At 44.1% G+C, this 16,881-nt stretch overlaps 1 protein-coding gene across 3 annotated transcripts in view; it reads left to right on the top strand.

The window, feature by feature from the left end:
• The window catches only part of ZNF786 (zinc finger protein 786), a 40,026-nt gene extending 27,866 nt beyond the window's left edge, over positions 1-12,160 (top strand). For all 3 annotated transcript variants that reach the window (XM_072764972.1, XM_072764971.1, XM_025993871.2), the window contains exons 3-4: positions 4,815-4,967; positions 8,024-12,160. In XM_072764972.1, the coding sequence (XP_072621073.1) occupies positions 4,815-4,967; positions 8,024-10,107 (2,237 nt within the window). In that variant the 3' untranslated portion in view covers positions 10,108-12,160. The remainder of the gene's footprint in view (positions 1-4,814; positions 4,968-8,023) is intronic.
• Positions 12,161-16,881: the final 4,721 nt, after the last annotated feature.

The raw sequence follows: 16,881 nt of genomic DNA, 5'->3' as shown, positions 1-16,881 counted from the left end.
ATACCATGGACTTTCTTCAGAGAGTTAGAACAAATTATTTTAAGATTTGTGTGGAATCAGAAAAGACCCCGAATAGCCAGGGGAATTTTAAAAAAGAAAACCATAGCTGGGGGCATCACAATGCCAGATTTCAGGTTGTACTACAAAGCTGTGGTCATCAAGACAGTGTGGTACTGGCACAAAAACAGACACATAGGTCAATGGAACAGAATAGAGAACCCAGAGGTGGACCCTGAACTTTATGGTCAACTAATATTCGATAAAGGAGGAAAGACTATCCATTGGAAGAAAGACAGTCTCTTCAATAAATGGTGCTGGGAATATTGGACAGCCACATGCAGAAGAATGAAACTAGACCACTCTTTTTCAGCATACACAAAGATAAACTCAGAATGGATGAAAGATCTAAATGTGGGACAAGATTCCATCAAAATCCTAGAGGAGAACACAGGCAACACCCTTTTTGAACTCAGCCACAGTAACTTCTTGCAAGATACATCCATGAGGCAAAAGAAACAAAAGCAAAAATGAACTATTGGGACTTCATCAAGATAAGAAGCTTTTGCACAGCAAAGGATACAGTCAACAAAACTCAAAGACAACCTACAGAATGGGAGAAGATATTTGCAAATGATGTATCAGATAAAGGGCTAGTTTCCAAGATCTATAAAGAACTTATGAAACTAAACAGCAAAGAAACAAACAATCCAATCATGAAATGGGCAAAAGACATGAAGAGAAATCTCACAGAGGAAGACATAGACATGGCCAACAAGCACATGAGGAAATGCTCTGCATCACTTGCCATCAGGGAAACACAAATCAAAACCACAATGAGATACCACCTCACACCAGTGATAATGGGGAAAATTAACAAAGCAGGAAACCACAAATGTTGGAGAGGATGTGGAGAAAGGGGAACCCTCCTGCACTGTTGGTGGGAATGTGAACTGGTGCAGTCACTCTGGAAAAATGTGTGGAGGTTCCTCAAATAGTTAAAAATAGACCTGCCCTACGACCCAGGAATTGCACTGCTGGGGATTTACCCAAAAGATACAGATGCAATGAAACACTGGGACACCTGCACCCCAATGTTTATAGCAGCAATGTCCACAATAGCCAAACAGTGGAAGGAGCCTCGGTGTCCATCGAAAGATGAATGGATAAAGAAGATGTGATTTATGTATACAATGGAATATTACTCAGCCATTAGAAATGACAAATACCCACCATTTCCTTTGACGTGGTTGGAACTGGAGGGTATTATGCTGAGTGAAATAAGTCAGTCGGAGAAGGACAAACATTATATGGTCTCATTCATTTGGGCCATATAGAAAATAGTGAAAGGGAATATAGGGGAAAGGAGGAAAAATGAGTGGGAAATATCAGAAAGGGAGACAGAACATGAGAGATTCCTAAGTCTGGGCAACGAACTAGGGGTGGTAGAAAGGGAGGTGGGTGGGGAGTTGGGGTGACTGGGTGACGGGCCCTGAGGGGGGCACTTGAGGGATGAGCACTTGGTGTTATTCTATATGTTGGCAAATTGAACACCAATAAAAACTAAATTTATAAAAAAGGTAAAAAAATATAATAATATATACATATATATTACATGTGTATATATACACATGTATATACAATATACACATATATACATATATGTATGTACATATATACTATATATACAAATATACAAATATATATATACATTTTATGTATCAATGAATGATAGTCTTTGCTTCCTTCTCACTCCTGCACTTGTTAATTGCCCAAGGCCACCATTGTTAACCTTTTTTGTTTTAGTTCTTACTGTGCTTGTCTCCAATCTATCATGCTTACATCCCTATTACTTGATTTATCAAGTTTAGCAGCATTACTTATTACTATGAAAAATGAGGCATTAACTCACTTAAACTTTCTGCTATCTCCTTTTTTCCATTTTTCCTTAATTTTGTTTTTTTTTTTCATGCCTCTATTGGATACATTTATAATTCAAATTTCTAGATCAAGTTCCATCAACTTTATATCTCTTGTTTCCTTCAGTGTATGAAGAGAATGCAGTTAGTTCTTCTGTGCTTCCTGCCACCTCTCTGGCTACCTCCTCGTGGCCATATGACTTCCTTTATATTGCAAGGTTTCTAATACTTTATATCTATTCCATTGCCATAAGTAAGTTTTCCAGTCTTTATGGATACAGTGTTGTTTCTAAAACACAATCCAAGACATTATGTATTTTTATTGTTGCCAAAGAACCAATTAAAGTAATTGAATCTGTAGAGAAAGAAATATAATCCTATATTGTTAATCCTGTTCCACCCCAATATTATGTCCCAAACATCAGGATCAAATGGATTCAAATTGGTATATCATTGTGGGTTTAATTTAAATTTCCTTAATAATTAATGATGGTGAGCATCTTTTCATTTAAATATTTTCTTAGGAGAAATGTCTATTCAAATACTTTGCCCATTTTTAAATTGGTATATTTGTCTTTTTGTTATTTTTAAGAGTTCTCTGTTTGTTCTGGATACCAGAACATTATCAGATATATGATTCACAGGTACTTTCTCCCATTCTGTGGGTTGTCTCTTCACTTTCTTGATGGGTATCCTTTGAAGCACAGAAGTTTTTAATTTTTATGAAGTCCAGTTTCTTTTCTCTTGTGTTGCTTGAGCTTTTGGTGTCATACTTAAGAAACCATTGCCTGATCCAGTTACAAAGATTTACTTTTATGTTTTCTTCTAAGAGACTTATTGTTTCAGTGCTTACATTTAGGTCTTTGATCCATTGTCAGTTAATTTTTATATATGGTGTGAGGTAGGGATCCAACTTCTTTTGTATATGGATATCTAGTTGTCCCAACAGCATTTGTTGAAAAAACTGTTCGTTTCCCCGTTGAATTCTCTTGGCATCCTTTGGGAAAATCAATTGACCATAAATGGAGAAGTTTTATTTCTGGATTCTCAATTCTGTTTCATTGATATGTGTGTTTATCTTCATGCCAATACCACACTGTTTTGATTACCATTATCAGTTTGTCAATTTCTGCAAAAAAAAAAAAAAAAAGTATGTTGGGTTTGGGGAATATTGTTATCTTAATAATGTTAAGCCTTCCTATTCATAAATGTTGAAATATCTATTTATTAATCACCTTTAAAATCTCTTTCAATAATATTTTAATTTTTACTGTATAAGTGTTACGTTTTTTTAATTTAGTTTATTCTTTAGTGTGTTATTCTTTCTGGTGTTAATGTAAATTGAATTATTTTCTTGGTTTTATTTATATATTTTTTATTTTTATTATTTTAAAAGATGCTGGGATTTCAACAGATGAAGACTGAGAATAGGTATATGGATTTAAATAAAAGATAGTGATTCCTTTTCTCATGAATTCTTGGAAATTGAAGGCAGATTTCAGAGGGCAAGGAGGAATCTAGAACAGTGATCAGTCTCCACATGTACTATATCACTTTGACATTTTAACCCTGAGGCATTACCTGGCTGACCCGCTTTCTCTGATATGAACTATACACTGATCTCCCTTTAACAATCTATGAAGCATACTTTAGGTTCTGTTAAATAGACATTATTTTTAAAAAGTTTTACTTGAAAATATGTAAAATAAACATTTCTTATAGGGAAATGGGGTCACATATTAGAGAATCTTGTAACTATTTTCATTTGCTTATTTCATTGTTTGCAACACTTCATTACAACACTTTTTTATTCTAACAGAACTCCACCATGTTTGTGGTTGTGATTAACACTGTAACCAGTGGACTTCTGACAATATTTCAGCTGTAAAGCTACCTACTTTGAAATTATCTAGGACAGGCATTCCAGTTTTTAAAAAAATTTTATTTATTTATTCATGAGAGACAGAGAAAGAGAGAGGCAGAGACACAGGCAGAGGGAGAAGGAGGCTCCCTGCAGGGAGCCCTATGGGACTTGATCCTGGGTCCCCAGGATCACGTCCTGGGCTGAAGCCAGTGCTAAACCACTAAGCCACCCAGGCATCCCAAGGCATTCCAGTTCTTATTTTCACAACCCCCCCCCCCCTTTTTTTTTCACAAACCTTTGGAGTTCAATTTGCCAACATATAGCATAACACCCAGTGCTCATCCTGCCAAGTGCCCCTCTCATTGCCCATCACCCAATCACCCCAGTCCCCCCCGCCCACTTCCCCTTCCACTACCCCTTGTTCATTTCCCAGAGTTAGGTGTCTCATGTTTTGTCACCCTCGCTGGTATTTTCACTCATTTTCTCTCCTTTCCCTTTATTCCCTTTCACTAATTTTTATATTCCCCAAATGAATGAGACCATATAATGACAAACACTCTTTCTTCCCATGGTATCTGCAGTACTATTCCACCATTCTCAAAGCATGCTAATAGTGAGTTTTATGAAACCCATGACAATACATACTGCTAGGCATATGGGGACCAAGACAGGATTTAAATAGTACAACTGATTTAACAGGTCCAGATAGATTAGGAAGTACAGTTAGGATGTGTGGGCAGTTTTGCTCCTCCTTGCATAAACCTGTAATCTATTTTTTGACATCTTGTCTCATACATTTTCCCAGGAGTATATTTTTTAATAAATTTATTTTTTATTGGTGTTCAATTTGCCAACATATGGAATAACACCCAGTGCTCATCCTGTCAAGTGCCCACCTCAGTGCCTGTCACCCAGTCACCCCCATCCCCTGCCCACCTCCCCAGGAGTACATTTTGAAACATAAAAGCAACTCCGTGTGTTTTAAACTTAGTGCTGAAAGAAACCAAAGTACCCTGTCTGACTTCTTTGTGCAGATGGCAGACTTCCCAAACCAGAACTAATATCCTGGATTGAACAGGGGAGAGAGTTCTTCAAGAACTGGGGAGAATCACAGAAATCAGGAAACATAATTTGCCCTTCTGCTGATTTGCAATTTGATCCAGTTATCGGGGGACATCTGCTTTGGGGTGAGTATTAAGAATGTAGGGCCCTATCCTTAAGACATCACAATGTGTATCTTTGTTCAGTTCTCTGATCTCATCTTCCTGCTTGGCTGGGCTGAAGCTTGACATCTGTGTATTCTAGAGAAACACAAAGTATAGTAGTTAGGAGTACGGGTTCTAGAGTCTGTGTCTGGATCTTGTCTTTTCTGGGTCACCTTGGACAAGTTGTTCAACCTGTCTATATTTCAATTTCCTGACCTATAAGATGAAGATAATAAATAAAAGTACCTATATTCTAGGACTATATACGTTACATATGTAAAGTGTTAAAGTGATACATGAAACACAGTAAGAGCTCAGTAAATGTAAGCTATTGCTAGTAGTAGGGAGGGCGAGGGGGACAGTGGCAGGAATCAGAGACTGGTTATCCAAATTCTAGGAAGCAAAATTGCTTCCTTCCTATCTGAAGACTGTTGACTCTACTTGAATACCTAAAATTAGGTCTCCTCTGTTTTTTCTTGGTATGATGGGAGAGTCTGGGATTTTTGGATTCTTTTAAAAAAAATATTTATGTTAGGGACACCTGAGTGGCTCGGTGGTTGGGCGCCTCCCTTCGGCCCGGGGAATGATCCTGGGGTCCCAGAATCAAGTCCTGCATTGGGCTCCCTGCATGGGGTCTGCTTCTCCCTCTGTCTGTGTCTCTCCCTCTCTGTGTGTGTCTCTCATGAATAAATAATTAAAATCTTTAAAAATATATTTATTTCATTTATTTGAGAGAGAGAGAGAGAGAGAGAGAGAACAAGCGGGGTGGGACACAGGGCAAAGGCAGAGGGAGAGAATCTCAAGCAGACTGCCTGCTGAGTGTAGAGCCTGACTCGGGGCTCGATCTTACAACCCCAAGATCATGACCTGAGCCAAAACCAAGAGTTGGTTGCTCAACCAACAGAGCCACCCAGGTGCCCCTGAGATTCTTGGATTCTTAAAAGTCAGCATTAAAGTATGGAATGACAAAGCCAATGGGAGCATCATTCCAAGAAATGTCAACAGTTTGTTTAGTTTTTTGCTGCTTCTTTCTGGAAATAATGGAGTTTTGCTCCACAAGTTATTTCAATTTTTACCCCCTGTTATCAGTTCTTCCAGAAAACCTTTTTAAAAGGTTTTTGGGGGATCCCTGGGTGGCGCAGCGGTTTGGCGCCTGCCTTTGGCCCAGGGCGTGATCCTGGAGACCTGGGATCGAATCCCACATCAGGCTCCCAGTGCATGGAGCCTGCTTCTCCCTCTGCCTGTGTCTCTGCCTCTCTCTCTCTCTCTCTCTGTGACTATCATAAATAAATAAAAATTAAAATATATTAAAAAAAAAAAAAAAAGGTTTTGGGCATAGGGATGAGGAGCAGAGACCAGAACCTAGGCCCTGCTGCCTGGCCTTAGGGACAGCCCTTTGGTCACATGAAACTGTGGTGGTAGGGCCTATTAGTGACAGTGCTGCCATGACTTCTTGACTCCAGGAATGTCTGCACATCCAAATGGCACAAGTCTGGGATCTCTGGGTGGCGCAGCGGTTTAGCGCCTGCCTTTGGCCCAGGGCGCGATCCTGGAGACCCGGGATTGAATCCCACGTTGGGCTCCCGGTGCATGGAGCCTGCTTCTCCCTCTGCCTGTGTCTCTGCTTCTCTCTCTGTGTGTGACTATCATAAATAAATAAAAATTTAAAAAAAATGGCACAAGTCTGATGGTCCTGTAGTCATGGTGGTGATGAGCACTTACAGGTGCTTGTGGTATGCCAGGCACATGCGCAGCACCATACATGCGGGAAGTCACTTTATAATCATGACCACCATTTGTCCTGTTGCTTCCCTGTGTCTGTCCCTGTGTCTACAGAAGAAGGAACGAAAGCCAAGAGAACTTAGCTTGACAAAGGCTACACAGTAGAGAGATGGGATTTGAACCCAGACAGTCTGATTCCAGAGCTTTGGCCCTATGTTTAGGCCCTGTATTTTCTTTTCTTTTCTTTCTTTTTTTTTTTTTTTTAAGATTTTATTTATTTATTCATGAGAAACAGAGAGACAGAGAGGTAGAGACACAGGCAGAGGGAGAAGCAGGCTCCGTGCAGGGAGCCCGATGTGGGACTCAATCCCAGGTCCCCAAGTTCATGCCCTGGGCCGAAGGTGGTGCTAAACTGCTGAGCCACCTAGGCTGTCCTTCTTTCCTTTTTTAAAGTCTTATTTATTTATTTATTTATTTATTTATTAAAATAAATTTATTTTTTATTGGTGTTCAATTTGTCAATATACAGAATAACACCCAGTGCTCATACCATCAAGTGCCCACCTCAGTGCCCGTCACCCAGTAACCCCCACCCCCCGCCCACCTCCCCTTCCATCACCCCTAGTTCATTTCCCAGAGTTAGAGTAAGAGTTACTTCTGATATTTCCCACTTATTTTTTCTCCTTTCCCCTTTATTCCCTTTCACTATTTTTTATATTCCCCAAATGAATGAGACCATAGAATGTTTGTCCTTCTCCGATTGACTTATTTCACTCAGCATAATACCCTCCAGTTCCATCCATGTCGAAGCAAATGGTGGGTATTTGTCGTTTCTAATGGCTGAGTAATATTCCATTGTATACATAAACCACATCTTCTTTATCCATTCATCTTTCGATGGGCACCGAGGCTCCTTCCACAGTTTGGCTATTGTGGACATTGCTGCTATAAACATCGGGGTGCAGGTATCCTGGCGTTTCATTGTAAAATTTTATTTAAGTAATCTCTACACCCAGTGTGGGGCTTGAACTCATGACTGTGACATAAGAGTCACATGCTCTTTCAACCTAGCCAGCCAGGTACCCCTATATTTTCTTCTTTAAAGATACATATTTTTTCAGTTTAGTTTTAGTGCTCTCACTAAACTCTCAGCCATGAAATAGAACCACATTGAAATGTCCCTGGTTGTGGAGCTCAGTGGGAGCTGGGTTCCCAGGTCCCCAGAGGTCACCATCACCTCTCCCTTTCCTGGTGACATAAGCCTTTAGTCATGCCACAGACAGGAATACTGACTGAATTTTTGTTTCCCATTTCAGGAAGCCAACAAGCTGTGAATTCAGTAGAAGCTAAGTGCCTTTTCCAAGTAGATCCACTAGAGGGCCAGTGCTTCTCTAAACCTTCAGAAGGAGTAGGAGGTATTTCCTTCAGGCCTGACCAAAGCATGGCCCTCATGAATCCACACAGACATGACACGCAGGCTCCATTTCCAGTAGTCCACAGTTCCAGGGAGCCTACCCAAGGAGAAGGAATCTCAAGTCCTAGAACTCTGGGTCTCACTGGCTTCCAGGAAGTTCCCTCCTGGGAGGGCACCCAGCACCCTTGCACTGTCTGTGGAGAAAGCTTTTGGAAGAAGGACCACTTAGAGAAGCACGAGGGGAGCCACCTGAAAGACCAGCCACGTAGGTCCTGGAAGAAGTTCCGCAAACAAGCTGAGCCACAGCAACAGCGGAGCCTCCCTCAGTGTCAGAGGCGCTTCCCGTGTCATGATTGTGGGAGGAGCTTCCGCCTGAAGCAGTATTTGCTTAGACATCTGGCTGTCCACGCAGGGAAGAGTCCCCTGCAGTGCCCTGAATGTAAAATGTGCCTCCCGCACAAGCAGACACTTCTCAGCCACCGCCTGTGGCACAAGGAGAGGCCTTCCCAGGGCCCCGGATATGACAAGAGCTTTCTCCCAAAGAGCAGCGTGCAGGCCCCGCCCAGCCAGCCCAGCGGGGAGAGGTTAGTCTGTGGTGGAGAAGGCGAGGGGGCCCTGTCCGGGGAGGCTAAGCTGGCCCGTGTGCCGTCGGGAGGGAAGCCAGACCCCGGGTGGGCCGGTGACGAGTGCCACCACGCTGAGAGGCCCGCGGAGGCCCTGCAGCGCCACCCCGAGAGGCCGTTCGTTTGCGTGGAGTGTGGTAAGCGCTTCACCGCACGGTCCAGGCTGGCCATCCACAGCAGGATACATACGGGAGAGAAGCCCTTCCAGTGCCCCGAGTGTGACAAGAGTTTCCGCCTGCGCGGCCTGCTGAGGGCCCACCAGCGTGCGCACGGTGGCGAGAGCCCTTTCTCCTGCAGGAAGTGTGGCAAGGGCTTTGCCAAGCAGTGTAAGCTCGCGGAGCACGCCCGCATGCATAGCGGGGAGAAGCCGTTCTGGTGTGCGGCGTGCGGCAGGAGCTTCCGCCAGAGGGGCCAGCTGCTAAGGCACGAGCGCCTGCACACAGACGAGAAGCCCTTCCAGTGCCCCGAGTGCGAACTGAGCTTCCGGCTGAAGAGCATGTTGAGGGCACACCGGCTGTGCCACGGCGGGCAGAGGCCATTCTCCTGCGCGGAGTGCGGCCGTGGCTTCACGCACCAGTGCAAGCTTCGCGAGCACCTGCGGGTGCACAGTGGCGAGAGGCCCTTCCAGTGCCCCGAGTGTGACAAGAGCTTCCGCCTGAAGGGCATCCTGCAGGCGCACCGGCGCACGCACAGCAAGGAGCGGCCCTTCTCGTGCGGGGAGTGCGGCAAGGGCTTCACCCGCCAGTCCAAGCTCACCGAGCACTTCCGCGTGCACAGTGGGGAGAGGCCGTTTCAGTGCCCTGCCTGCGACCGGAGCTTCCGCCTGAAGGGGCAGCTGCTGAGCCACCAGCGCCTACACACCGGGGAGAGACCCTTCCAGTGCCCTGAGTGCGGCAAGAGCTACCGAGTCAAGGCGGACATGAAGGCGCACCAGCTGCTGCACGGCGGGGAGATGCCCTTCTCCTGTGAGTGCGGCAAAGGCTTTGCCAAGCAGTCCAAGCTCATCGAACACGTCAGGACGCACACGGGGGAGAAGCCTTTCCAGTGTCCCAAATGTGACAAGAGCTTCCGCCTAAAGGCCCAGCTGCTCAGCCACCAAGGCCTGCACACCGGGGAGAGGCCTTTCCGCTGCCCCGAGTGTGGTAAGAACTTCCGGGAGAAGGGACACATGCTGCGGCACCAGCGCATCCATAGGCCTGAGAGGCCGTTTGCCTGTGGCGACTGTGGGAAGGGCTTCATTTATAAGTCCAAACTCGCGGAACATGTCAGAGTGCACACAAAATCCTACAGTGCTCCCAGTGAGCCTGACATTAAGAAAAGGCTTAGCCAGCTATTTGCAATGATAGAGGCTGACTGGAGTTGAGGCCAGGTAGGGCATCCAGAGCCTTCAGCAGAGTTGATGTTGCCGCCTGGGAAGCCACAGCAGCCATGGCCAGACCAACTAGGGGACAGAGTTTAGGAACAGAGGTCCTTTTTTTTTTTTTTCTTTTCTAATAATAAATTTATTTTTTATTGGTGTTCAATTTGCCAATATACAGAATAACACCCAGTGCTCATCCCGTCAAGTGCCCCCCTCAGTGCCCGTCACCCATTCACCCCCACCCCCCTGCCCTCCTCCCCTTCCACCACCCCTAGTTTGTTTCCCAGAGTTAGGAGTCTTTTTTTTTTTTTTGCATTCTTTTTTTAATTTTAATTTTAATTATTTTATTTATTTATGATAGTCACAGAGAGAGAGAGAGAGAGGCAGAGGAAGAAGCAGGTTCCATGCACTGGGAGCCCGACGTGGGATTCGATCCCAGGTTTCCAGGATCGCGCCCTGGGCCAAAGGCAGGCGCCAACCGCTGTGCCACCCAGGGATCCCGAGTTAGGAGTCTTTATGTTCTGTCTCCCTTTCTGATATTTCCCACTCATTTCTTCTCCCTTCCCTTATATTCCCTTTCACTATTATTTATATTCCTCAAATGAATGAGAACAGACAATGTTTGTCCTTCTTCGACTGACTTACTTCACTCAGCATAATATCCTCCAGTTCTGTCCACGTTGAAGCAAATGGTGGGTATTTGTCATTTCTAATGGCTGAGTAATATTCCATTGTATACATAAACCACATCTTCTTTATCCATCATCTTTCGATGTACACCGAGGCTCCTTCCACAGTTTGGCTATTGTGGCCATTGCTGCTAGAAACATCGGGTGCAGGTGTCTTGGCGTTTCATTGCATCTGAATCTTTGGGGTAAATCCCCAACAGTGCAATTGCTGGGTCATAGGGCAGGTCTATTTTTAACTCTTTGAGGAACCTCCACACAGTTTTCCAGAGTGGCTGCACCAGTTCACATTCCCACCAATAGCACACAGGATTTTCTCAAACGGATCACCAATTATACTTCCTACCCATTGATAAAAGAATTATCTATTCTTCCTACCATCCTGAGTGGTAAACACCCACCCCCACCCCCTCTCCCCCCGCCCGCCAAATGCTAAGCTAGCTCTGAAATCCCAGTTTGAACTAAGTCCCTCCAGTATTGTTCTCAGAGCTGAGTGGCTCTTAAATGCCCACTTGACTTTTTCACAGTATGGTCCTCAATTGGGGGATTTAAATCCAGTGAATTTTGTCGCAGGCCTGATATGATGTTGGGTTTGGTTTTCATTCATTTATTTTGAAACTGATAGCAATAAAATGAATTCTCTGAATCCCAGTCTGTGTGAATGCTGAGGTCTCACGGCACATCCATGGGGGTGCATAGCTCCCCCTAAGGAAAAGCTGATAATTTCAGCCAAGTTTTGGCTCAGCTGAGTTGAAGAAAAATAAAAGCAGGGGTGCTAAGATGTTTGGGACTAGAATTTAGATAAGAGAGGGATTGGGACAGGAAGTATGGGTTTGGGAACTGCAAAACAGAGACGCTGTTCAAAGCCAAGACAGTGAATGAGATGCCCAAGAGGGACTAAGTGGTGACTAAATCTGAGTGAAGAGAAAATAACAAAACCAAGGGGCGCCTGGCTGGCTCAGTGGGTAGGGCATGTGACTGTTGATCTCAGGGTTGTGAGTTCGAGCCCCACATTGGGTGTGGAGATTACTTAAAATCCTTGGGAAAACAAATTAATAAAACCAAACAGCTTTGTCATGCAGCTCTGCAGGCAACAACAGTTTAGGTGGAGAATTGTCAAGCGTATGTTAAAAGTAAACATAATAACAAGTGGAAGTCCAGGAAACTACCCTGTTTGTTACATGAGGTGAAGGTTGTATGAGCACAGAGTATTTGTACTTCAGGGACAGAAGTGTGCTTCATGACTTTGAGAGGGTTCATGTTTCATGTAAAAGACCTGAAATTCTGAGGGATGACAGAAAATGAGACTGTTGCTAAACTGTAACAGATGTTACAATAAAACAATGTCTTATGCATTGTGTCCTCTGGAACACTATCTCTAAAGATTCTTTTTTTAAAAAAGGAAAAGGGTCACCTGGGTGGCTCAGTTGGTTAGTGTCTGACTTGATTTTGTCTTGGGTCATGATCTCCAGGTTGTGAGATTGAGCCCTGCATCAGGCTCCATGCTGGGCAAAGAGCCTGTTTAAGATTCTCTCTCACACTCTCCCTCTCTAAAAAAAAAAAAAAAAAAAATTAGTGTTAAGGAAAGAAGTACAATTAAAGTAAAATAGTTATCCCCCATCATTACCCCCCCCTACACACAGTCTGTGGCTCACCTAAGAGGAAGACCTGATATGTCATATATTCTTATATTGGGAATATATTTGACCTTGGGGTTCTTTCTTTTTCGAAAACATTTACTATGATCTTGTAGACACAGAGTTCTGCAGGATTCACTTTGAAAAACATGACTGAAGAGCAAGCACGCTTGGCCCCAGCAAAGCTGCCTTTTGTCTGTTAAGAAGAATGAGAATCCAGGGCACCTGAGTGGCTCAGTAGTTGAGTGTCTGCCTTTGGCTTGGGTCATGATCCTGGGGTCCTGGGATCAAGTCCCACATCGGGCTCCCTGCAGAGAGCCTGCCTCTCCTTCTGCCTATATCTCTGCTTCTGAGTATCTCTCGTCAATAAATAAATAAAATCGTTAAAAAAGGAATGAGAATCCAAGGAAGTGGGGTCTTCAGTGTTAGGGGACAAAGAGAATGGACGTGTAAGGCACAGTAAATCCTTACTTGGTTTTAGAGCACCCTCTTTCCTAAGTGGTGGGACACTCACAAATGTGACAGATAACATCAAGGGATGATATCATTTAGACAGGTTTATGGTCACTCAGAGTCACAGGGACATCTGTGGCGTTCATGGGACAGCCAGCCTCACAAAGTGTGGAGTTGGGCTCAACACAAGAAAGGGATGGTGGCCATGTTGCAGGTGGGTGTGGTGGACAAGATGTGATCATGAACCCAGCAGGGGTTTCAAGGGAAACTGGAGGCCAGAGCTTCTAGTTCATTATTCTTATGTATTGCCTGGTACAACTGCAGGATCTCAGAGATGGTAAAAGATCCAGGGTGTTAAATGCTAAAAACTGACAGTGTTTTGGAGGAAGTGGAGAAGTGCCACATACCCTAGCCTGTTCACACTCAACATGAAAAACAGGTAGGGGTGGTACGTAAGGAACAGAGTGACTCCTGGAAAAGAAGGTATTATAAACACAGGTCCACAAACTTCCTTTTCTATCCTGCCCAAAATACTAAAAAGAGAAATCCTGCTGAGATATCTTGCAGAAATCCTTGAATTTCAAGAATAAGGAAAGATGCCCAGAAGTATCCAAAAAATAATCCTATCACCTCCAAAAGAATAATATATATGGCTGACTCAACAATGGAGATCATAATTTTTTTTTTTAATTCCCATTAGGGTCAAGAAAGCAATGGTCTCTGCTGAGCCATTAACTTGACATTATGGAATACACTCTATCATCATATACCTGGATCATCCAAGGGACTTACCCAAATATCTATTACAAATAAGAAAAATATCCTATTCACAAAAGCTCAGTCACTGTCTTGACTCAAGAACTCACATTGTATGCTCACATTGTCTTCCGCCCCTGGATATCCCATTAATATTACAGTAAAGGAATTTTTTAAGGCTATAAATCCACAACCATGAAGAGGATTCAGAGGAAATCATTAGTGGACAAGAAATTTAAACAGATTTGAGGAAGTTATTGGCAGATTGGTATCTAACAAAGGGAAGCAGAGCACCACAAGCAGGAAGAAGCAGACGGGACTGAGCGGCGTGACTCATTGAGCAGGTGCAGGAGCCATGCAGGAGCTGGGCAGGATGGATGCCCAAGACCAGGGCAATTGACTGAAAGTCTGTCAGCAACGAGTCAGGCCTTCCTTCCACTACTGTCCACTTCCAGCACCAGGAAGGCCTAGCAGCTGGTATTTACCTTGCACGAGAAAACAAGGAAAATTGAACAAATCATCTAGAAATAATTATTGTAGATGTTGTCTGGGAGAAAAGCCCTCCTCCTTCTGGCACTTAGAGGACTCCCAAACAACCAGTCACCCCAGAGGAAACTGTCACACAAGCCCCACCTGTATGCACAAAGACCTTGATTAAATTCTCCACTGCTGCATTCTTTTTTTTTTTTTTTTTTTAATTTATTTATGATAGTCACACAGAGAGAGAGAGAGAGAGGCAGAGACACAGGCAGAGGGAGAAGCAGGCTCCATGCACCGGGAGCCCGACGTGGGATTCGATCCTGGGTCTCCAGGATCGCGCCCTGGGCCAAAGGCAGGCGCCAAACCCCTGCGCCACCCAGGGATCCCTCCACTGCTGCATTCTTAAGTATGAACCTGCAAGGATTATCAAACACTTGGAAAAAAAAACTCATATGGGAAAGAGAGAGATCAAGATGAATAATAGTAACAAAAATATCCCAGACATCATGGATAATTCAGGAAATAAAAGCTAAAATTTAAAATCTCTAATTAAGGGGTGTCTGGGTGGCTCAGTTGGTTAAGCATCATTCTCTTGATCTCACTCAGGTCATATCGCACGGTTGTGAGATCGAGCCCTGGATCAGGCTCTATACCGGGCAATGGATTCTCTCTCTTTCTGCCCCACCCTCCACTCCAGCACATACTCTCTCTCTCTCAAAATATATACATAGATGTGTATCTTGCCTGATTATATCACTACCCTCACTGATCTTCCAGTTCCTCCCCTTACCTGCCATGGTCCGTTCTCTGAAGAGCAGTCAGATTGATCCTTTTTATAAAAAAGTCAGGGGTGCCTGGGTGGCTCAGTCTGTTAAGCATCTGCCTTCAGGTCATGATCCTGGAGTTCCAGGGTTGGGCCCCACATCACGCTCCCTGCTCAGTGGGGAGCCTGCTTCTGCTCATTCTCTCTCGCAAATAAATAAAATATTTTAAAAAAGAAAAGTCATATCATGTCATTTTCCTGTTCAAAACCTTCCTACAGTTTTCTTTATTCAAAGGCAAAGGCAAAGATGCAAGTGGAGTTGCTTAACAGATTTGTGAGTCTAGAGCTCAGAGCAATCGTCTGGACTGGAGAGAGAAACTTGGTCATCAGCATTAAATATTTAACTTCCCTGGCTGTGAGATCACCGAGGGTAGAGAACGGAGAACCACGTCCTCAGTAACCCTAGCAATTTCAGGGTCAACATATTTGGAGAAGTAGGGAAAGGGAACAAAAAGGAAGGAAGTATGAGACAGGAGGGACGGTAGGAGGGAGTGGTGCCCCAACAGCCAAGCGAGGAGAATACTGCAAGAAGCAGAACAACAGAGATGAGTGCTGCTGAGAAGTCAGGTGCTAAGAAAAGGCCAGAAGATTTGGCAGGATCGAGATAGATATTGACTTAGAGAACACTTTTCCTTTGTGTTTGAGCAGAAAGGCAGATCTTGGTTGGCTGGTGCACAGTGTGAATAGGGAATTGGACACAGGCTATACAGAGAACTCTTTCCACAGGTTTAAAGTGGAGCAGAGGGCAGCCCCGGTGGCGCAGCGGTTTGGCCCCGCCCACAGCCTGGGGTGTGATCATGGATGCCTGGGATCTAGTCCCACATCGGGCTCCCTGCATGGAGCCTGCTTCTCCCTCTGCCTGTGTCTCTGCTACTCTCTCTGTGTCTATGAATAAATAAATTAAAAAAAATAAAGTGGAGCAGAGAAGCTGACAGTAGCCAGTAAAGTCACTGTTACTGATACTAGAGCAAATCTGCCTGCTAATAGGGAAGGACTCTCAAAAAGGAGGACAGTGAAGATGTAGCAGAGAGAGGAAGCCAAACAAGTGGAGGAGTTGGCCTTTTCCCAAGTAACTAGAGGATAGGAGAGGGCTGCTGCTACAAATATTGACCTGGTTGTAGAACGGACAGTTCACATCTGATGGCTTTTTCATTAGCTAAGCTAGAATAGGGGAAATTAGAGGAAAAATATGAAAATAGGGGTCACCTGAATCCTTGCAAAATTGACCAGTTGGGACTACATTACTGCCAGAAGCACCTAGTAGGATGTCTGACATTGAGCACACTTGGTAAGTCTTTATGAGTATCTCAAGGCAATCTGGACCTTTCTGACTGGTGTGGAAATTTGAACAGAAATTTGCACAGCAAATGCCCAAAATTTATGAGAGAAGGGAGACAGTTTGAAAAGTTAGTATTTTAAGGACAAGAGGAAGTGTTTTGTTTTTACCAAAGTCTTTATCTTAGAGGCATAAGCAAAACATAGAAATGGAAATTTATGTGGCTGAATTGGTGAATGTCACAGTAGAAGGCTTCTAGGAGAAACTAGAATATGCCTAACTTCCAAAGTCTGTGACAAGTTAGGTAAGATGTTCCTCAAGGAACCCTTCCCTTTCTGTTGCCCAAGGCAGCCCAAACCTTTCCCAAAATGCCGAAGCAATAGAGACCAGCTTGGTGACCAGGTGAGTGGGGGAGGGGTGGACGCAGTAGTGAATGGCTGTGCGATGACTCACAATTTCATTTTGAAGAGATGCAATGGGGGCAGCAAAAATTGCAGTAGGAAAGGGAATGTTACACAAGATTCAATTCCCTGACTTATATGCTCATCAACTCTAGATCTAACCTTGGGTAGCCCTCAAAAGAGAAAGCGTCAGAGCTGTGGAGTCTGGTGCAATTCATGTTTTCCCAGTCCAGAGAGCAGGAGAGGGAGGTCCCGATGCTGGTAA

This window comes from Vulpes vulpes, chromosome 7, assembly GCF_048418805.1.
Source record: "Vulpes vulpes isolate BD-2025 chromosome 7, VulVul3, whole genome shotgun sequence".
Classification (NCBI taxonomy): Eukaryota; Metazoa; Chordata; class Mammalia; order Carnivora; family Canidae; genus Vulpes; species Vulpes vulpes.
The sequence above is the reverse complement of the archived record's forward strand: the minus strand, read 5'-3'. Positions and strand labels throughout refer to the sequence as shown.